The 21,394-nt window shown below is 44.0% G+C and overlaps 2 protein-coding genes across 9 annotated transcripts in view; one reads left to right on the plus strand and one right to left on the minus strand.

Moving 5' to 3' along the window:
- The window catches only part of cdk5rap2 (CDK5 regulatory subunit associated protein 2), a 40,361-nt gene that overhangs the window by 421 nt on the left and 18,546 nt on the right, over positions 1 to 21,394 (minus strand). For 3 of the 8 annotated variants that reach the window (XM_063890281.1, XM_063890283.1, XM_063890276.1), the window contains 30 exons: positions 21,204 to 21,343; positions 20,988 to 21,104; positions 20,708 to 20,851; positions 20,488 to 20,600; positions 20,262 to 20,401; positions 18,254 to 18,394; positions 18,059 to 18,168; positions 17,763 to 17,900; positions 17,227 to 17,328; positions 16,914 to 17,101; positions 16,458 to 16,812; positions 14,348 to 15,854; positions 13,695 to 13,796; positions 13,128 to 13,270; positions 8,601 to 9,004; positions 8,252 to 8,484; positions 7,698 to 7,749; positions 5,931 to 6,100; positions 4,570 to 4,890; positions 4,052 to 4,177; positions 3,812 to 3,928; positions 3,495 to 3,684; positions 3,038 to 3,159; positions 2,414 to 2,629; positions 2,060 to 2,149; positions 1,698 to 1,954; positions 1,351 to 1,500; positions 1,120 to 1,261; positions 803 to 849; positions 621 to 675 (listed from right to left, as the gene is read on the minus strand). In XM_063890281.1, coding sequence (XP_063746351.1) covers positions 621 to 675; positions 803 to 849; positions 1,120 to 1,261; positions 1,351 to 1,500; positions 1,698 to 1,954; positions 2,060 to 2,149; positions 2,414 to 2,629; positions 3,038 to 3,159; positions 3,495 to 3,684; positions 3,812 to 3,928; positions 4,052 to 4,177; positions 4,570 to 4,890; positions 5,931 to 6,100; positions 7,698 to 7,749; positions 8,252 to 8,484; positions 8,601 to 9,004; positions 13,128 to 13,270; positions 13,695 to 13,796; positions 14,348 to 15,854; positions 16,458 to 16,812; positions 16,914 to 17,101; positions 17,227 to 17,328; positions 17,763 to 17,900; positions 18,059 to 18,168; positions 18,254 to 18,394; positions 20,262 to 20,401; positions 20,488 to 20,600; positions 20,708 to 20,851; positions 20,988 to 21,104; positions 21,204 to 21,343 — 6,132 coding nt within the window. Of the gene's footprint in view, positions 1 to 606; positions 676 to 802; positions 850 to 1,119; positions 1,262 to 1,350; positions 1,501 to 1,697; positions 1,955 to 2,059; positions 2,150 to 2,413; positions 2,630 to 3,037; positions 3,160 to 3,494; positions 3,685 to 3,811; positions 3,929 to 4,051; positions 4,178 to 4,569; positions 4,891 to 5,930; positions 6,101 to 7,697; positions 7,750 to 8,251; positions 8,485 to 8,600; positions 9,005 to 13,127; positions 13,271 to 13,694; positions 13,797 to 14,347; positions 15,855 to 16,457; positions 16,813 to 16,913; positions 17,102 to 17,226; positions 17,329 to 17,762; positions 17,901 to 18,058; positions 18,169 to 18,253; positions 18,395 to 20,261; positions 20,402 to 20,487; positions 20,601 to 20,707; positions 20,852 to 20,987; positions 21,105 to 21,203; positions 21,344 to 21,394 lie in introns of those variants that run through there. The other 5 variants (XM_063890277.1, XM_063890284.1, XM_063890278.1 and 2 more) reach the window with 5 other exon arrangements.
- LOC134868898 (protein FAM200A-like) lies at positions 9,226 to 12,109 on the plus strand. The gene is made up of 2 exons (XM_063890287.1): positions 9,226 to 11,542; positions 11,681 to 12,109. Exon 1 carries the CDS (start codon positions 9,458 to 9,460, stop codon positions 11,537 to 11,539), a length of 2,082 nt encoding a protein of 693 aa, XP_063746357.1. The 5' UTR covers positions 9,226 to 9,457; the 3' UTR covers positions 11,540 to 11,542; positions 11,681 to 12,109.

Here is a 21,394-nt window from a genome sequence, read left to right on the forward strand (position 1 = left end):
TGAAACAGAAACGAGGACTGTTAAACCGTAGTGAGAACAGGCCGGCACCAACAGTGTTTAACATTTAGCCGCAGACATGCAAGGGAGGCAAAACGTGTTGCTCGTTACATCAACAAAAACACAGATACTTTAAAACTGCTTGCAGACACATGCATACTACACAGTCACAACTCACTATACTATGTTGTTTTTCCCCAGATATTTTCGATATATTGTACTATGACTTTTTTTAATATAATATGCCATGTTGTTTTTATTTAGATTTTTGACTTTTTAAGAGACTTCACTGACTAACTGTAGTAAATTGTACTTTAACTCATTTTGAGGACATCTTTTACCCTGACTTGAAAATACTGTGACATGACTCTTATATCAGGAATACTATATTATGAGATGTTTATGACATGCTACACTGACTTTGAAGAAATGTTAATCATATCATTTACTAGAGGTTCTGAAAATATGCTGACCGGTAAATAAGAGAGCCAGCCTATGATTGAGGGTCTCACAGAAAATAACACATAACACAAAATAGAAAATGTGTCATGCCATGTCATAAAACCAAATTAAAGGGTCTCATGCATCAGTCCACTCAAAGCCTGCACCTCAACCACACTGACCTCCGTCTGGTCCTCCAGACAGGCCTTTCAGGCCAATTAGGGAGCAGTAATTTGTCTATCATTATTTAAAGTAGAGGAGGAGAAGGGAGAGAAGAAGGATTCACTGAAGCAGAATGAACTTCTGTGGACAGGGATATTAGTTTGACATTAATAACTGGGGCATGCTTTGCTGGTAAACTCACCTCTAGATTTCCTCTGGCTTTCTTCAACACTCCGTGGGTTAGATACACTAGAGGGGGAAATAATTCACATTAAATACAAAGCATAGTTTTTGATACACTGATAAATAGAAGAGCTTCACAAATGACTATTTCATTACCAATTCATTTTCAGATCTTTTTGGTTATTTATAATTTAGTCTGCAAAAGTTACAGGAATATTCAGCTACAAGAAACAAAGAAACAAATCCATTGGTAGAGGAATTAGACAACTTTTAACTGTAAGTACAAAGTAAATTAATTGTCTAAATCAAACAAGATCATCTTAAAGATCATCTTACACTGATCGATGATGACTCTTTCCATCCCCTCTTTGAGCTGGTTGGTGGTCCGGAGGCGTTTCACCGCTCCGCTCAGCATCCTTTCCTGCTGAGACAGCCTGCTCTTCAGTCTGGCGATCTCATTCTTCAGCAGCTCGTCCTGCTGGAAGCATCAAAACATTAGGCTCTGGCTGCGTGGATCATTTCTAAGTTGCCTCATTGGATACAGATTGTGTGTTAGTGGACATTTACCTGCTGGTTGTTGCCGCCCTCTCCTGCTGTGCTCCCTGCTGGCAAAGAGACTCTCCACACCAGTTTGAGCATCCGCCCAGCCTCCTCCATCACATGCTGCATGGTGTTCACACTGCCCCAGAAACTCTTCAGATGCTGCTGTTCTGCCGCCTATGGACACAAAAAGGCATTTAGGTCTAAGACTACTTGTGTGTCCTTTGTGCAGGCTGCCAGGATACCATGTTAACATTTTGTTCTCAAAAAAGAGGCAACAAAAAGCTCTAATTTACTATGGCTCTTTATTGCATTTTTAGGACATATTTTACTGCACGTGACTCCAGATACCAAACATGGTCCTTAGTGTGTACCTTGTTGTCCTGCTGGTTGAGTGTGTGCAGGCTCTCCTGCAGTTGTGCGTTCATGCTGCGCGACAGCTTCCGCCCCTCTGAGATCTGCTTACGGAGGGCGTTGTAGTCCTCAATAAGACCCAGAATATGCCGCCCGTTACGATTGGCCCACATGCGGTGGCCGGGCACCAGGCGAGAGGGAGCGCCGGTAGCACTCTCCCCAGAGCTGCTGCTGAACGATCCCCCCTCCACCTCCGAGTGAGAGCGGTGTTTCTCTTCTGGAAACATGGTGAGAACTCCGTCAGTTGTGACAGCGCGTAGGAACGACACCAGCTCGTATGCACTGGTATTATATAGACATTATAGTGTTTTGTTTTTCTCACCATGGAGGGCACTGGCGTGTTCGTTGTGACTCTGAAAAGAGTGACGGAGAGGATCGCAGCCTTCCCGACCTGGTGACCTGCCGCCTTCATCTGAGAGGAAACAAATACCAGCGTCTTTAGGCCTCTGTATACTGTAAAGGCAATTTAAGAGGTCCAATGTCCTATATGAGAGGGATCTATATGCAGACAAAACCCTCCTGTCACCTATGACCCTATTTATACACCCTGAGCAGCAACTTAAACAATTCTATTGAATTTTATTGCATCCAAACAAAATAAACATGCCAACAACAAACGTAAATGGCTCCTACATATACCAGGAGATTAGCAGCTGGGTGTGTGCCATGTGTTTACCTGGGGAGGACAGCAGGTAGTTGATGTTGATGGTTTCAGAGCGGTTGGGTCCTCGGAGCAGCTGCTCCTCCAGTCTCTGTCTCAGGGCGGTGTTGGTCTGGATGCTCCTCTCCAGCTGCAGACGCAGGTGTCTGATCTCCTGCAGCAGCTCGCTCAGGTCCACCGAGCCGGAGGAGGGGAAGGGGGCCGGCTCCTGGGGCGCCTCGCTGGATTCAGCTGTGACAACAGAGAAGGAGGAGGAAGATCAGCTACAGGAAACCAACAGGAACAGTTTAGAAAGGAACCACCACACAGATTCACTTCCTATAGTTTCACCTGCACTGTATCCTTACTTTAATTAAAAACATGTGTTAGTCATGTTGTTTTGTTCAAGATTTTGATAAATGTGGACCTAATATCACACTATCTTCAAAAAAACAAACAAGAACCGCTATGTGAGTACGCCTGAGCTTCACATTTTGATATAGTTTCATACAGTGTAAGGCTACAAACTTTGACACAGGCTTGAAAGATTAAAACAAATCTTTTAAATGTAGTTTTTATTCAGGCAGTGTTTTGTCTGAGCGTGTTAAAGTTTGAACCGCGTGTCAATAGGTTCTCCAAAGAAAGATGAAATGGCAGTACCGTTGTGTTCATGAGCTTCAGTCTTGATCTTTTCGTAAACTTGCAGCTCCACTCGTAGGGACTGAAGGAGGTGCTGGGAGTCAGACAGTTGCTGCCTCTGGAGCTTCACTTCACACTGAAACCTGGAAAAAACACACACACACACACACACACACACAAAACGTGGTAGGGAAAGGGAGAGGAGAAGTTAGTCTGACAGTGAACTAGACTCCAGGCTTCGTGTTTCAGCCTCACTCAGCTATAGGACAAGAGGTCACAGACCGTCATTATTACCCGCAGTGATCCGTGTGTTCATGGATGAGCCAACTAATGACACACTATCCTGTTTCCCTGTCGTACAAACAGTATGGAATAGTGATAATAGTAACAATGCTAATGAGTAGCTGTGTAGTTTCAGGTTGCATGAAGGAGAGTCGGGACAATGGATACGACACGGAGACATTTAAAGTGTGTGTACCTGTGCAGCTCCTCCTTGCTGTAGTGCAGGGACTCCTGCAGCTGGGAGATTTCCTGGCTGCTGAGCTCCAGCCTCTCCTGCAGGCGGCTGTTCTCCTGCCTGAGAGCTTCACACTCCCTCCTGCTCTGCTCCAGTTTGGCCGTCCGCCTGGCCAGAGTCTCCCGAAGCTTCTCATTCTCCTTCTGCTTGTCTGAAGGAGTTAAAAACCCTTCTATGTTAAGGTTAGTTTTAGGCACCTATTAGCGACATATCATCTCTCTACTTCAACTGAAAAGATGCTAGGTTAAAGTGAGCTTATATGAGAGGGTGTGTTTTACCTCGGGACCCCAGGCTGAGCTGATCTTTCAGGGTTTGGTTTTGTCCCCAGAGGAAGCGCACCTCATTGGCAAGCTGACCCTGCTCTTCGTTGCCGTGGATGAAGATGTTGGTGGCTGCTGAACACGGGCACACACACAACAGTCAGCAAAGAAGTACTTTTGTTTAAGGAAATGTTATTAGAGACAACCCCTTATGACAGACAGAATGAAACACCTTCAGGTGAGTTAAGGTGTGGTTACCTGGGTCTTTCTCCACCTCTGCCAGTCTCTTCTCCAGCTGCTCCCTGAGGCGGTCGTTGGTGCGGATGCTCTCCTCTAGACGCTGCCGCAGTGCACGGATCTCCAGAAGATGTTCTGCCAGCAGGTCTGACAGACACAAAGCTTCATTAAAGAGGTGAACTGTTGCACATAAACTACGATATGAGAGACAGGAGTGGATAGTCAATCCAGGAAGAGTTGAATCTCACTTAATTGTCCCTCCTGGCTCCCTTACGCCCAAGATGGTGGTGAAGGTAACAAGAATAGCCATTTATTCATCTTGCATAGAGCCTATCTTCAGTCAGAGCACACCGGGTATATCATTACTTTAGCAGGGCCCCGTTGAAAATGAGACCAAACTAGTAAAAGTTTTTCTTTTTTTGCACTGTAATCAAAAACTAAAAGTTTGGCTTTCTGAATTTGACCCCCACTATGGTTGTGTAAATTATTGATGATAGGAAAATAGAAAGTCTAACTTACTAACTTGAGTCCATGTTTACCTGAGTTCATGGTGCAGGGCTGATCAGCAGCGGCCCTCTGTGAGCCCATGTCTTCTTCTGGTTTATGAGTCTCCGCCTGCGGTCCAGACCCGTCCTGCTCCCGGCTGTGATCCGGTTCCTGGGGGTGGGAGCTGCTCTTGGCCATTATGGAGCGATGTATATCCAGCTCGCTACGCAGCGTGGCGTTGAGATCCTCGCTGCCCCTCAGCTGATTCTGCAGTCGCACATTCTCCCTGTGGAAGCCCTGCAGCCTGCTGACAGCGTCCTCCTGAGCTCCGCCTACAACAGCTGCTCCTGTCCAATCAGAGAGCTGCCTCAAGCCTAAACACAAAGAGGAAGACAATGACAGGTGATCAATTAATAATTACAACTTAAAAAAATAGATGCTAATTCCTTTTTGTGTGAAAGGCCTTTCTGGCCTCCCTTATCATTCTTTATTAAATTCAAAATGAATGAGTGATGTGGCACCTTCTGTATGGGTACTTAAACCAAAATGACATCCACTTATATATACTCCATGGTGCAGAACAAAGACCCTCTGAGACTGGCCCCCCTGACGGACCTCTCACATATCCTCAGGCTTCACTGTCTCTTTTCCCAAGAGGAAACACAATTTGAGGACTGAAGCGGATAGGTGGCACTGAATAATGCAACTTGTGCAAAGTGGAGGTGGATTGAAACTGGACACCCGCTTTGTGGTGCGGGAGGCTTCACTGCACCAGAAAGGATCTGAGTGGAAAAGAAGTGCCATTACAGGCTGACACTGAAAAGAGGGGCTCAGGTCATCTTAATGATAACAGTAAATGGGGAAATATTTATTTTAACCCCTAAGCGTCAACCGGGACAATTTTGGCTTTTTAAACTTTAAATAGTTTGGCTCTGTATGGCATACATGCTGGCAGGGATGAGCTTTTTTCAAGTCCAGTTTCAGCTGCTGTAAGTCTAGAATGAGTTTAGAGCAAAAATACAGAAACTCAGACCTGTCTACAAATGTAAACGTCTACATTCAAAAACCATCAAACCCCAATTATTCTTTCATTATAATTACAGGTTTAAATCATGAACTCTTTTATATAGCTTTATATTAAAGTAGTGGTTCCCTCTAGAGCTTTTGCTGATGTTGTTCAAATCAATGTTGTGCTGACCATTGACACAATTTAAATCCCTGTAAAATGTACAGTAAGTGTACAGTAATAAATACATGAATACAGAACTGAAACCGGTTGGCAGGTTTAAACCAATATTTATTTAAAAGGATGAAAAACGATTAGGGACAGAAACGGAGTAATCTTGGCTTTTGACTGTAATCAGAAATAAATGATTGAATTAAGAGCTTCTATGAACATTATCTTCATGCTTACTTTGGGCTCGACTGCCACTGAGTGTAGTTGGGCTGCTGTGGCAGGAGGAGGTTCTGTCTGAGTGGTACAGGTCAGAATGAGAGCCGTGGTGGCTGCTGGGACTTTGACCTCTGACCTGGCTCTGCAGACTCTGGATCTGACGGTTCTTGTCCTGCAGCTCTTTCGCTAACCTGGAAGAAGATGGGGGGAAAATGATGTCATGACTTGTTCTCTAAAGGAATCAACAGCTGGATTTGATCCATTACATCATCTCGGCTGGGCGCTGGAGAGCTAAACAATTTAACACAGTAAGGATTATCACACATCAGGAGGAACAGCACTCAGAAAAAGAGACTACAGTTCACAAACACACAGCTTGAGCGTTGGAAAGAAGGGTTCACAGCACACGTCATGCTGCCTGGATCAAACCCTCTCACAGGTCCAGCTGCTTCCGGGTGTTTTCAGTCAGCGAGAGGTTCTGCTGGACGAGGAGGCTGACGTGCAGCTGCAGCAGCTCTCTGTCCCCCTCTAGCTCCAGACGCAGGCTATCTATCTCCTGCTGGATTCTAGCCGTGCTGTCAGAAGGATCTGTCATGCTCTGCTCAGAGTGCAGCAGGGATCCCTGCCGAAGCTGCCCAGCACTGCCCACATCAGCAGTAATGAGATGAATCAATGTCACTATTTGCCACTGCACTTCATTATCCCACTTAGGCAGGCTGTGTCAATGTGTAATATTGTTGTTACATGAGTATTATACAGGCGTAATATGCGAGTACTAACAGTGTAATAAGGGTGTAATATTGCTGTTACACGGGTTTAATGTGGGTGTAATATTGGTGTGTCATGGGTATAATAGGGTTGTAATAACGGTGTATTAGGAATGTTTTAATGTGTAATATGGGTCAATGCAAAACAATTCAATCAATACATTTGCAAACATATTTACATGTGTATTCCCATTAAATGTTAAGATACAGGAGCGGTTGGAAAATGATGCCATCATGTAGCTGCAAAGTCAATGTTTCTGTCAATACATCAAAATAATGTAGCTATTTTAAAATGGCAGATGCTATAATAAATTCTACTAAAGTCATATTGATGCGAAGCTTGATTTGCATTCTGGCTGAAATTGCTTGAATAATTGTGAATAAATGAATGAACATTGATGTGTGTGTGTGTGTGTGTGTGTATGTGTGTGTGTGTGTGTGTGTGTGTGTGTGTGTGTGTGTGTGTGTGTGTGTGTGTGTGTGTGTGTGTGTGTGTGTGTGTGTGTGTCTGTGTGTCTGTTTTCAGAGACACCGCTGACCCAGTTGGGGGCAGAATAACCTTAATGTTTTTGGCTGTCACAGAGGAAATTAGGTCAGCACACTATTCAAAATCAACAACCCGGCGCTCGGGGTCATAAGGCAATTGACTGGCCGTGGTGGTGGGGGGTGGGGGGTCTTTAAAAGAGTCGTGAGACGAACACCCAAAACAGCACAGCTAATGACCCCGAATACTCAAATGTTTACAATGTTCAGTTTGACCTGAAAAAACACGAAGAGAAACATCCAAAACTGGTCAAACAAATATCGTCAACTTTGGCCAATTATTGTTAATTACCTTCTTTAAATGAAGTTTCAGAAATGATTATGAGCTGGGCTGTTTGTTATCATTGCAGTTAGTATCCCAGTACCCTTACAATATATCACATTTGATGATTCTGAATATTACAGATACTTGTCTTCCACCATGATTAAAAACAAGCAAATGATAATAAGTTAGGGCAGTGTGTGAGTTAAGACGCACCTGCGAGACAGTTCAAGGGCCGCCAAGTCCTCGTTATCCAGATGAGACTCTCCTAACAGACAGAGGAAAAGATGCTTTCAAGGACCTGTCTGTGAACATCAGTAACGGGTGACTGCTCTTTTGTCTTCATGTGTTTCTGATGTCTTTAGTGCTCTCCTCTTTGTTGAAGCAGCCAGATATTTCCGCACACCAGGGAAACTGATTCTTAGAAACTTAGATTGATTAGGTTTAGGGTGTTGTTACCTCTGGTGAGGAGCTCGAAAACTGCAACCTCACATGGCTCCGCTCATACTGGAAGGCTCTATGTGCCTTAAACTTTATTCAAACTGATATTAGGTATTCAGTCAGAGGGCCTAAATGCTTTCTTTATTAGTAATTGTGTTGGCCGGATATACTCTATGAGTGTTATGGGCCTAGAAACCAAACAGAAAGCATTTACAATATATTACAAACACTCTGTAATTATAGAGAGTTCATAAATCATAAATCAAATATCAAAACTGTGATTATGCTGCGTGATTCTGATAAGCAATATTTCTCCAAACAGCAGCTACCTTTGTCCAGTCGTCCCTCCAGCCTGTCCAGGATGCTCAAGCTCTTCTCCAGCTGCTCTTTGACCGCCTCCCCCTTGTAGAAGTCCACCTCGCTGGCCTGCAGCAGCTCTTTGAAGGCCCTGCTCAGCTCGTCCAGCTGCTGGCGCTGCAGGGCTCCCAGCCTGCGGCTCTCCTTAATCTGCTGCCTCAGCTGGGACAGCTCCCTGGCCTGCGACTGCACCAGGGAGTCCAGTCTGTGGGGAGGACAGAATGAGGGCAAGCAAGGGGGGTAAAATCAGAAGGAGTCCAGATTTGGTTCAAAAGTGTGATATCAATAAACAATATTTTGACATTGAGAAAGAGTGTTGACCTTGCAGGTGAGGTGGAGCGGCTGCGGGACTGCTGCTGCTGTTCATTGGTGCTTCTGTTCAGAGTCCTCTCTCGGTCCAGTCCCGTGTTCAGAAGGGTGGTTTCATCCTTCATCGCCTGGTTCTCACCCTCCTTTTTCTCCCGTAGCTGGCCACTTCTGTAGCCCATATGTTGGCTCTTGTCCTCTCTGTGTATCCCTGCTTGATCCCTGTTGGTCAAGGGATCAGGGGGGCTGGGAACTAGGTCACTGGAGAGAGAGTTCCTACGCAGAAGACTTTGCATTTGCAGGATGAGTTTGGTCTGGTTTTCCAGCTGGAACTTTAGCTCTCTGACTTGTGCCTGGAGCTGCAGAGGGTCCTTAGAAACACCGTAGTCATCATAGGCCTGCAGGCTCTTCAGACTGAACTGGAAACAGATAGGAGGGGTGACAAAGCAGAACATTTCTGAAGTCAAAAAGTATTTTTTTAGCCCTTTTTCAGCTGAATAACTTATTTTCAAGTAAATTGTGATCAAATCTCGAGTGTTGCTTTCTTAAGAGGAACTCAGCTTTAAAGATGTGTCCATTAAATCAACTAATGTATTTGTAGACCAAATTGTTTTAGTGTCAGTCGACTAAGTTGCTTAGACCAGGGGTTTTCAACCGGTGGTCCGCGGACCCCTGGTGGTCCGCGGCGGCATTGCATGTGGTCCGTGACAAGAGCCTATGTTGATCAGTTCACCATTGTTTTTTTTTAATATAAATTCGCTTTGATATTTCAACACATTTCCAGAATACCGTTACATATCGTGAAAAATATGTTTAAAATAATATAAAGGAAATTCAAGCTGACAGAATGTAGCCTTGCGCCTATCCAGTCTATGGTAGCCTGTGATTCGCTAATGGTAATGAGTTGCGTCGCTAACCTCACTTATTATTCATTACGTACAGTCTTGCGAGCAAAGTTGACACACATTTATAAGCATAGCCGACGAGAGTATTTTAAGATAGGTTGTAGTACAGCAAACATTTGTTACATATGTACTAGTCTAGCTATATATCTAGCACCAATGGATCGTTTTGTAGTGAGGAAAGTGCCAGAGGGACAGGCTGCCATGACAGAGGGTCAGGCTGCCACGACAGAGGGACAGGCCGCCACGATAGGGCAAGGACAGGCTTCCGAAGCGTCAACTTCGCAAAAAAGACGAAAAAGAAAATACAATGAGGAATATGTTAAATATGGATTCACAGTGACGACAGACAGAGCAGGAGAGGAGGTACCACTGTGTTTCGTATGTTCAACAATTCTCTGTAATGAAGCTATGAAGCCGTCGAAACTTACGCGGCATATGGAGACGCATCACGTCCACTTGAAGGCCAAACCCGTTGAGTACATGCAACAGATGTTGCGTGATTTCAAAGGACAGCAGGCTACCATGAGGAAGAGTGCAAAAATAAATGAAAACGCACTGAAAGCATCGTATCTGGTCGCTCTCAGGGTTGCAAAAAGTAAGAAGCCCCATACCATTGCAGAGCAGCTTATATTGCCAGCAGCCATAGATATGTGCAGAGCTATGGTAAGCGAAGAATGTGCCAACAAATTAAAAACTATTCCGTTGTCAGACAACACAATCGGAAGACGAATTGGGGAAATGGCAAATGATGTCAAAGACCAGCTGATGGCAAAACTTCAGACAGTTCTGTTTTCCCTTCAAATCGACGAGACGACAGATGTTACTAATGATGCGCAACTGTTAACATTTGTGCGATACGAGGACAGTGGCACTATGTGCGAGGAATTTCTTTTTTGCAAACCACTGCCCGGGCGAACTACCGGTGTAGAAATATTTAAAGCACTGGACGATTTTTTCACGGAGCACAATATCTCGTGGCAGAGGTGCGTTGCATTATGCAGCGATGGGGCCCGAGCCATGAGTGGCAGCAAGACTGGACTGTTTGCGCATGTAAGGAGGGTGGCTCCGGGGGTAATTTGGACACACTGCCTGATTCATAGAGAGGCTCTCGCCTCCAAAGATCTCAGTGTTGAGCTCAGTGGTGTGTTTGATGTCGTTGTCAAGACGGTCAACTTCATAAAACGAAACGCATTGAATACACGCCTGTTTTCATCCCTATGCCATGACTTGGGAAGTGAACACAGCTCTCTCCTTTATCATTCAGAGGTGCGTTGGCTGTCTCGCGGCGCTGTGCTCGCCCGTGTGTTTGAACTACGCGGAGCTATCTACGAGTTCTTGTGCGAGAAGCATTCTGATCTGGCTTCCAATTTCAACGATAGTTACTGGTTAACTAAGCTGGCGTACCTCACAGATGTTTTTGCAGAGCTGAACAAGTTGAACAGCTCCATGCAAGGGAGAGATGCAAACGTCATGCAGCTCTACGAGAAGCTCGACGCATTTGTGAAAAAAATGTCAAAGTGGATCGAACGAGTGGAGAGCAATAACTTGGCGATGTTTCCTTCAGTTGAGGAATACCCTGACAGCACTGACATCAACGACACTATATGTGAGCATTTGAGGAAGCTTGTGCGTCAATTCGCAAAGTACTTCACTGATTCGGAAGAGTGGCGCCGTGACAGCAAGTGGATCCTGCTCCCATTCAGTGACGATGCATCAGTAGGGTCAAGTCTGACGGCTGTGGAAGAGGATAAGCTGATTGAGATGTCCACAGACTCTGTCAGGAGGCATATGTACGACACACAGCCCCTTGTTAAATTCTGGATAAGTTGCCAGACAGAATTTCCACAGCTTGCTGCAAAAGCAATGAGGTGTCTTTTGCCCTTTCCAACCACATACCTGTGTGAGAGTGGTTTTTCTACACTGGCGTACTTAAAGAATAAGTACAGGGCTAGGCTTGATCCAGAGAATGACATGAGACTGTCTCTGTCTACCATTTCGCCACGAATAGACAGGCTGTGTGGACTTCACCACGCCCAGATATCACACTGACAGGTAGGCCTAATTCTCCCATGTTTTCACTGTTACGACCCTGGCGGGTTTAGGCCCCGCCCTGTGTTAATGGTAAGCCTGTTCTCTCTCCCTGCTTTTCTCAATCTCTCTCTGCTTTTCTCAATCTCTCTGTCTCTACAGCAGGTGATTGGTGACAGGTCTGTCCTGGCTGGGTTATAAAAGCCCTGACCAGCCAGCAGTTGAGGCTGCCTTGGTCTTCATTTGTTGGATTTTGGTTCTCCGGTGTTGTTGGATTTTTGTTCTCCGTTGTTGTTTTGTCACACACCTAGACTGACTTTGCATGACATTTTTAGTTACTTTTCCCAATACTGAATTGCACAACACTTTATTATTCTTTATTCTTTCTTTAAAATAATCTTTAATTTAATTTAATTTAATAAATCTACTTTTATTATTATAAAATCTGCGTGGCCTCTCTTTCATGTTTCATGCATTGAGCTATGCATGTAACACCAAATACACACGCGCACGCGCAGGCACATCAGTGGGCCGCGGATTGCTTTCTAGTCCGAATGGTGGTCCCTGGGACAAAACCAGTTGAAAACCCCTGGCTTAGACTAAAGAGAGTCTTAATCCCTGCCAGTAACGAAGGCATTAGGCTGGTCATGGTGTGATTGCAGCATATGTAAGTGTATTTCCTATATGTACGTGCGTATTTGGTTTTGGAAAGGCTACAAGAGAGACTGTTTAAGCATTTAAACTACTTAAATAATGAGTACCGTTCCAAACACATGGGAATAGTGTTGTCACGATACCAACATTTTTGTTTCGATACCGATACCAAGTCAAACTTTGCGATTTCGATACTTTTTCGATACTTAACCTGGGAAAAAAATCTGTCAAACAAACTACTTATAGTAGATGAACTAAATTATTAAAAAGTTTACATTAACTTTGGATAATAAATGGAGTGCTCTCTCTCCCCCTCCTGACAGTCAGTCGTATCCGTCTCATGAAGCTCAATGATCCAGTAATGAGTGACCCGACAGTGAAGAATAAACATATTTATAACTAGTTTAGCGAGTTCCAGATGTAGATAAGATAGTTAAGTGTGTTAGGTCTTTAACTTGAAGTACGTGTTTTGCTCCGCGCACCGGTCCCGTCACAACGGGCTGAGCTTCGGCAGTGATCACGTAGAGCTGCGTGTTCTCCGTCAGCAGAGATGTCACCAAAATACTTCCAAATTTCGTTTCTTGCGTCTTTTCTGTCAACAAGCCGAGTCGCACCGGCAATAGCACTCGCACTTGCAGCCATTCTCTCGTTTTGTCACATGATATGACAGCTAGAGCATGCATGAGAGAGGGGAAGCACTGCAGGGACGGCTGCAGGTAGTGGAAGCAGAGCGCTTAACACACACAGGAAATACGGCTCTTATTAAAACAATGTCATTCTTAAAGTGACGGTACTAATGAAATGGGGGAATCATTGCAATTTTAACGGCAGGGTATCACGATACCTTTCTAGTATCGGTACACTGTGCAACACTACATGGGAAAAATTCAAAAGCTGTACATTGCTAGTTATAATCCTTCGAGGAGGGGTTAAAAGCAAGAAGTGAGATGAATACCTTGGCAGAGCTGAGAGCGGGGGAACTCGGGTACGGGGTGCTGGAGGTGGAGTCCAGGTTCTCAGTGGAGGAAAACGTGGCCTGATCGTGTGGGGAGGGCAGGTTGGAGGCGCTGCAACTGGGGTGTACGCCAACCTCTAGATCTGGCAATACAGGGAACACAAAACAATCAACCAGGGAACAAGAAAACATCACAGAGTTGTGAGAAATAAATGGTGACTGTGACATAAAGGAAACAAATCATTTGAGATACAGTAAAACAACTGTGAAACAAAAAGACAAGAAATAAAAGTGTAAAGGTTAATGAGTGCTCGAAAGACAATCCCAAAGAGTGATAACATGCAAGAATTTGTCATGGCAAACATATTGACAGTTCATTCAAATGTGGGAATAGTGCAGAGAAACACCAGGTTAACGTCAGGAGAGTGTGGTTATGAGACCCAAACAGAAAACATTTCTCCAGGTGAGAGACAGTGTGTTACAGCGGCCTTATCTCACTCCTCATGCAGACATATAGAGAGAATCTATCCACATTAAAGATTAGTGTCCACTCAGCAGGCCGTCTACCTGTGCTACTGCTCTCTTCCCTATCGTTCTCACTCTTGCCACTGGTTTCGTAACCCAGGTCCTGCAAATCCACCTGCACGCCTTTGTCATCCTGCTCCAGAGCTGGCGGTGGAGGCAATATATGTCGGGTTAGGACGCAATTCACATGTACAGATTCTTTTCTCTCTCCTTTATGGTGTTCATGATCCATTTGGATTAACAAAAGGTTTAACACATCTAGTAAGGCTGTACCGAATATATAAAAGCTCATTTAATAACGTTGTAATTTAACTCTAAATCAGCATTTGATTTGCATACAATTGATTACTTCTTAAATGAACCAATGTTCCTAAATAACCAAAAAGTCAACATTTATTGATAAGTTTAATTTCACATGTTTTGTATTCAATAAAAGTTTTCCCCCTTAATCTATATTTGTTGACATTATACCTTTCAAAACCTTATTTTTTTCAGTTTGTGGGAGAGTTTAACATGTTTTTAGTTTCCGAAGTTTCATTTATAAACTTGGATAGAAGCTTTTCATGTAAACTACATTCATTCAGTACAGCCCTACTGCAGAACCTTAACATCATTATACATTTGAAAACCTCCTGCACAATTCAAATACTTTAAAGCAACAACAAATTAAATAAACTCAGCATGTGTTTTCTTACCTCTCCGTGCAGTTTCCGGGGGGGTAAGAGCAGTTGCCAGTTTCTCCTCCAGGCTTTTGCACGCCTTCTTCTTCTCCCTCAGCGCCTTATGCAGAGTCTCCAGCTGCACTTGAACACTGGGTGGTAAACTGTTGGCGTCCGACAGCATCCTGTGGACGTCACTGTCCTCTTTACGGCTTCTCTCTGCTTTTATGGAGGCCTGCAGTTCAGAGATTCTCCGACAGTGATCACAGAACACCTCATAGAGGTGGCAGAGGTTGCTATGGAGCTCTGGGTGGAGCTGTCCCTTTTTTCCAGGTGAAGCAGAGGACTGATTAACACAGAGCTGGTTGGGTTCTCCCAGTTCCTTCCTCTCCCGCAGTGCTCTCTGAAGTTTGTCTAAATTAATCTGCAGTTCAGGGCTGGTCTGTGATGATCTACCAGAAGACAGGGAGCTGCTGTTTGTACAGTGTGCTGCCAGAGAGGCAACAGCAGCCTCTGCTGCACTCAGGCAGTTCATCAGGACCCTGGTCATCTCCTGATCTAAACTGACATCTGAACCCCTTGTCCGCTGTTCCTGAAGAGGTTCTGTTGCTGTCTGCCTTGGACATTTACCATCCTGGTCATTGTTGTATCTATGCTGAGCAGCCGCCTCTGCAGCTCTCAGTTTTTCCTGCAGCTCAGCATTAAGCCTATTCTGCTGCCACAGGGCCTTCTGCAAAGAGTCTGTTTGTTGTTGCAACTCCTGCATAGATTCCTTGGTGCCTCCAGTAACACCTCTTAGGCTAGGTCTATTTGAAGATGTGTTCCCCTGCTGCAAAGCTGTCTCTATTTTCAGACATAAATCGCTGATATCTGGAATCTGTTCTTGTCCATCAGTGGAGCTGATGGCTTTCTCTGCCATGTTCAGCAGCTCTATGAGCTGCTTGTTGAGCTCCTCCTTCTCCTGCAGGGCTTTTTGCAGCTCAATGCATCTGCTGTAAAGGGTAGAATCGGAACTTGCAGGACTGTTGTGCAACCCAAATCCTCCCTGGCTGTCCAGACTGCAGGCAGTCAGGTAGGAGATGGTGGATTCTGCAGCCTGTAAGGCCTCCACGTACTGGCGATTGAGTCTGTCCTTTTCCTGGATCTGAGCGCGGAGCTCCTCCCAATCCGTTAGCTGCTCACTTAGCTTGTTGATCAGTGTCTCTTTCTCTTGACATTCCTGGTTTAGAAGCTCCAGCTGAGAGAAAAGAGCAGTGTCAGCCTTGGAATGATCCAGTGTCGCTCCTGTTTCAGAGCCTTTGTCTGATCCCACTGGACTGCCGGTATGATGTTTGTATCCGAGCGTGGAAGAAGGGGAAATGCTTTGCTGGGGTGATATGGGGGCGTCAGACTCTGCATGCAGTTGCTGGTCAAATGCATTAACACCATCCAACTGAAGGTGCTCAAGTGAATCACTTTTAGGCTGGTCAGAGCTCACAGACTGCCTGCTGCTAGCCTCCCCCCTCAGCCTCACAGGGACCGGCAGGCGAGACTTGACACCTCCCTGCGATAGAAACAAATGGAACCGATATTAAAAGTAGGTTTCAAGTAGGTACTTATCCATAATCTGTGTATTAAAACAGCATGCCCCAGTTTGGAGGACCATTATGGAAGATGTTATCTATGCTCTCTTCAAAGCCGCTTCACTTAATTGACAAACAATAAAATACCTTGCCGAAAAAGGAAGTTATTGCTTTAACGCTGCATCGATTGGTTTGTTTCCTGCTATTTTGTCATTTGTGTTTTAAAGGGATAACCTTTGATCCAAAAAAGTCACACCATTAGACAAATAAAGAATCAAGGCGGCAGTAGAAACTTCTGTATTCTGCAAGATCAAATGATCGTATTTCTAACCTAAAAGGTTAAAATATTCTAAATATAGCACATACAATATACACGATACTGATTGTTTTACTTGGTAAATTCAGTATGCCGCTGCCTCCGTCCACAGAAACACATTGCTTCGTTCCAAGAGAGACAGTCTATATTTCTTCAGAATAAAGCATGCATATCTCCACTGACTATGTATAAGTATTGCATGAAAGTCAATCAAACTTGATACAGATAATATATGTTGTGTTTCTCTACACTTGATGAAGGAACGTACCACATGCCGTGCAACATGATGCTTTGCACTCCTGCTGTGAGATGTCTGGCCTTCAGTTTGGGAACTCTCCATCCCCTCACTGCTGCTGACAATTAGCTCAGGGGTGAGAGGGGTCTCCCTGTCTGACACCTCGTTGGACTTCTTCCCTCCTTCCTCCTTTGACAGATTGATGACCTTAGGGTGACCTTCTGACTCGGCATGCAGATTCTCCAGACTCCTTCTCAATTCAGCCTGTCCGTCACTGCTGTTCCCTGAGGCGTCCGTACACGCTTTCTCTTTACTCTCGGTAGATTTCTGTTCCTTAAGGAGACCCCGCAGCTCTGTATTTTCTGATCGAAGTCTGAGCAGCTCCTCTCTGCAATGACAGAAGTTTGATTAGTTTACTTATCTAGAAACAGACTCTTCAGAGGGAAAATAAGGAGCAGGATCTGGACAATGCTTAAAGGAAAGACCCACCTGAGGTGTGAGACTGATGCAGCCCCACAATGAGTCAGCAAGGATTTAAGTGCTGTCACATCGATGTTACTCTGCCTGCAGTGTCTCTCTTCAGTGTCCAAAGTGGAGATGCCAGACTGAGCATGCTCTCTACTCTGGCCAAGGCCACTGTCTAGACTAATATCTCCCAACAGCTTTCCAGACAACATCTAAGAAACAGTTAAGAATTGTGGTTACACTGTCCCAAAACACAGAGAATTCACCATATTATTTACATGAACTTGTGTCCTAAAATAGATCAAAAGTTGATTCAAATCTAATCATCTATTCATACCTGTCCTACTTTGATGTCTGTCTGACTCTGTTGATCCTGACCGGAGAGATGCGTCCTGTCACTGCGAGCTTCAGGCTGCATCTCATGCGTCTTCTCAGGCTGCTAGAGTAATGGGATGGGAGGCGAGTATGATACATGGCACGATAAAAGGAAACTTAATAATGAGGGAACAGAATCCATAAAACACTGCACAGCAACAGCAGAATGGTATGACGTGTCTAATGTGGCATGGCGAAGAGAGAGCATTTCATGGGACACAGAAATAGAAAAAACATGGAGGGATTAGGAAAGGAGAGAAAGAGGATCTTCTACTAGAGTAAAGAGATGTTAGTAACAGACTAAAACAGAGCAAAGGTTCAGGTGTAGGATCAAAGGTTAGAAAGGAGCTTATACAGGTGATGTTAGACAATGACTCTCGACATGATCCATTGAGTATTTGTGGACATATTTGCTGATAAATGAGACAAAATGTGCCCTTTATTGTACGCTTTATAAAATAAAATTCAAGTACAACTTTTCCATGTGTGTCCTCTAACCTGTTTCAATGGGCTGCTGCTGGCCACGTCTTTGTCTTCCTTGGCGTCTTGGCCTGACTTCTCCAATAATGACAGTCGGTTCTGCAGCTCGTTGTTTAAAGTCTGAAGTCTGCTGCTTGAATCCTGCAGCTCCATCACCTGAGGCCGAGAGACTCATTTTAATCCTTTTGCATGATTGTTTTCCTGTTTCACCTATTGAGGTGACGTTTCTTTGATAACTTTTAAAACGTAGAGTTGTGTTAGTTAGAGACACAATGCTTTTGTCTAAATATGTCTAAGTCTAAAGGGTAAATCACCTTCTGCTTGAGCTCTTGTGCAGAGAGCTGAGACAAGCTGTCCTCATGCTCCTCTCCCACACAGATGCTCATGTAGGAAGTCTGATCTCCAATGAAGCTCAAAGTTTCCCCTGACAAACATTAGTCACATGTAAGAAAAGGTCTCCCATCAGCAAAACTCTGAAATGATAAAATAACATCTTTTCATTCTCTTACCACCATCATTGGCCCCTCCGACCCCTCCTCCACGGTTCTGAATGGCTCCTAGGCGAGCCTGCAGAGAGGCGTTCCAGCGCTGAGTATCTTCAAGCTGATGTCTCATGCTCTCCAGCTCATTAGGATCAATCAAGTCCATACCTGAACACATACACCGAGAGGTTACACACACAAACACTATGGTATGACAAGAAAGTACATTTCTGCATAGGTGAGTGACGGAGTTTCTTCTTAAACATCAACTTACAGTGGTACAGATGCTGCACTGTTAATAGTTAAGATTTTAAAAGACCTGTGTTAAAGTTAAACAATCCCTATACTAGAAACTAGAAATATACTGAGACCCAGGATTAACAAAGGATGATCCGCAGCTCTAGAGAAAAATGTGTATTTATTTAACATATTAAATTCATAGTTTATGGTATGTATCTGTGCAGAATATAACATTTGATAACTGCAAAAGTGTTTAAAGTTATTTGTAATTTCAACCGAATACTTATACCAAAAAAGATATTCATTGTATTTTTTAAGAAACCAGTTTCTGCATTATGCATTTAATGCATCTTGGCATGATTGTTCAGTCCACATCAAACCCCATACATTTTAAGTTGAAGGATTAGTTAGTGGTGGAATTTAACAAAAAGCTGGTGTGTTGAGAACAGTTTGGGATCTGTAGCCACAGAAAAAAAAATATATATAGAGGTGTATAAATATAACCACTATGTTTCTGTGTGTTTTGTCTACATGATGCATGCTAACACTGTATGTACTACTCATTATAATGACCATAAAACCAAAACAACAAATGTGGCATGGTACTCTGTGCTTATTACTGCAGCTGCAGTCATTCTGTACTCAGTTTGAGTGTGAGCCATGGGCCTGTTACTTACAGCTGACCTATTTATACACCTGGCACTTTTCAGATGGGAGGGGCGGGGTGAACATGGAGTTGACAACACTCACATAGAAGGACACACCCACATGCATGTGGACGAATAAGCCATTTGGCTCAGTGACACAGTGACACTTTGAATCAGCCTCAAGGCTGTATCCACGTGAATGTATTAGGGTCATGGTAGGTATACACTAAAAAATTAAAAGAGAGAAGCTTATGATCTTTGAGATTAAAATCACAAATTAACAAGAAAAAAAAACTGAAATGTAAAAGTGTTAATACAACCCTTAAAGTGACAAAAAAAAATCTCTTAAATCTCTTTAATCTCAGAAAATATTCCCAATTGTTTTCTTATTAATTTCAAAAGTCCTGAGCTTTTGCCATTTATATATTTTTACCTTAAATGGTCCTAATATGCTGTCCTGTTGTCACTAACCGTGATAAACAATGGGATGTCATAATACATTTTGGATTGTTTCATCAGTTTATATTTCAGGGGAGCTTCATCATCATTTATAACCTTTAATACTTGTCTCAGAGGTGTTATGTATGACATGCTTATGCAATGGATTCTAACTCATGTGACAGATGGTTGGATGGGTTGGATTAATAAACAGAGCGGTCAACAGACAAACAAAGCTTTAATGGTACAGTGAAGAAAAGCAGACAGCACGTTAAAAGAGAAAGACAGAAAGAGCGGCCAACAGCAGCCTTTATTCATCTTTTTTTAATAAAAGGACAGACAAACTGAAAGACAGAGAGGAGCCATAACATTGAAAGAGTGACAGAGAAGACAGGTAGCAACTCTTTTGTTTAAACACATGCAGATGAGGAGGTGATGATGTAAAGAACAGTAAACCTGAAGAGAAGGAGCAGGTGTGCATGCAGAACAAAATGACGCATGAAGAAGAGGGGTTGTGAGCTGGTCGGCAAGGGATATTATTAGAGTAAACACAGTGGATGAAGAAGACAGGTGTTAGTGGATGTGTTAGTTTCCCTCAGACCTGTAGTAGGACTCTCCCTGAGCTGTATGCTTCCCAACTCTTCCAACAATCTTTTCATTTAATTGTTCTATATTATCTTTCATTCAGTTCCCCTCGTCATTTACTGCACCTTCTCTGAGTTTGGCTCTCTGTATCTCCCTCTCCAGATCGTCCCCGAGCTCCTCATTAGTTTTGATGCCCTCCTCCAGCTGCTGCCTGAGGAGCTGCACTGCTGTCAGCTCCAGCTGCAGAGCATGGAGACGCTGAGCGCTGCACAAAACAAACAGAGAGCGGTTAACTCCTCTAATGAATATAGCTACTCAGATAAAAAAATGTACATTCACCATCATCCCTACCTGTCCTGCTCCTTTACAGTCTTGACGAGGCTGGAGTAGAGCTGCTGCTCAGCTCTCAGCGCTTTGTTCAGAGAGTCATGCTCCTGTTGCAAGGCTGTAAGGCTAGGCAATGCCTTGAGGGTGACAGAAAATGAAAAGGCAGAAGTCTTAATATCTGAGAATGAAGCGTAAAATATGTGGTTTTCAGGTATTTTATTAAGAAAAAAGGTTGTTAGTTTACTTCTTGCTGGCTATCTCCTCCAATTATGGTCTTCTCTCTCTGAGGGAGTCCAGGCAGTGATCTCTCCATGCTCAAGCCAACGATCTGATCCTGGGTCTGATTAGCCCGATTGCCCCTTCTTTGCCCGAGGCGCTGGTGGAGAGCCTGATCACAGACATAAACAAACAACACATGAGAACTGCTAGACAAGAGGCTGCTGAGTTCAATGCATATCTCATTATCCAAAGTGGCTGTGTGTTTCACTGAGTGAGTCAGACTGTGTGAATGGAGGAACCCTTACATCAATAATCTCATCTTTGGTCTTCAGAGTTGAAGTCAGGGACTCGACATTAGCAGCCTGACCTTCATAACGACCCTCCAGCTCAGACAGCGATGACTCTAGCTCTGCCAAAGAAATCTGGATATTGGGAAAATACATGTTAAGTAAGCACAAAAACACATCCATTAGCAAGTGTGCAGGATAGGGTAAAAGCACAATGTTTATAAAGTGACTGACCTTCAGTTTGTTCTCCCTCTTCAGTGCTTTATTCAGTGCCTCAGTTTTCTGTGCCAGCTCCTTCTTCAGGACCACCACTGTGTTCTTGGAGAGCAGAATGTTTTCCATATTATCCTCACTGTTCCTCCTGGACAGCTCAGCTTCAGGGAAAACAAAATAGAAACAAATATAGGACCGACATGTATTCCAAC

The sequence above is a fragment of the Eleginops maclovinus genome, chromosome 8, assembly GCF_036324505.1.
Source record: "Eleginops maclovinus isolate JMC-PN-2008 ecotype Puerto Natales chromosome 8, JC_Emac_rtc_rv5, whole genome shotgun sequence".
NCBI classification, from domain to species: domain Eukaryota; kingdom Metazoa; phylum Chordata; class Actinopteri; order Perciformes; family Eleginopidae; genus Eleginops; species Eleginops maclovinus.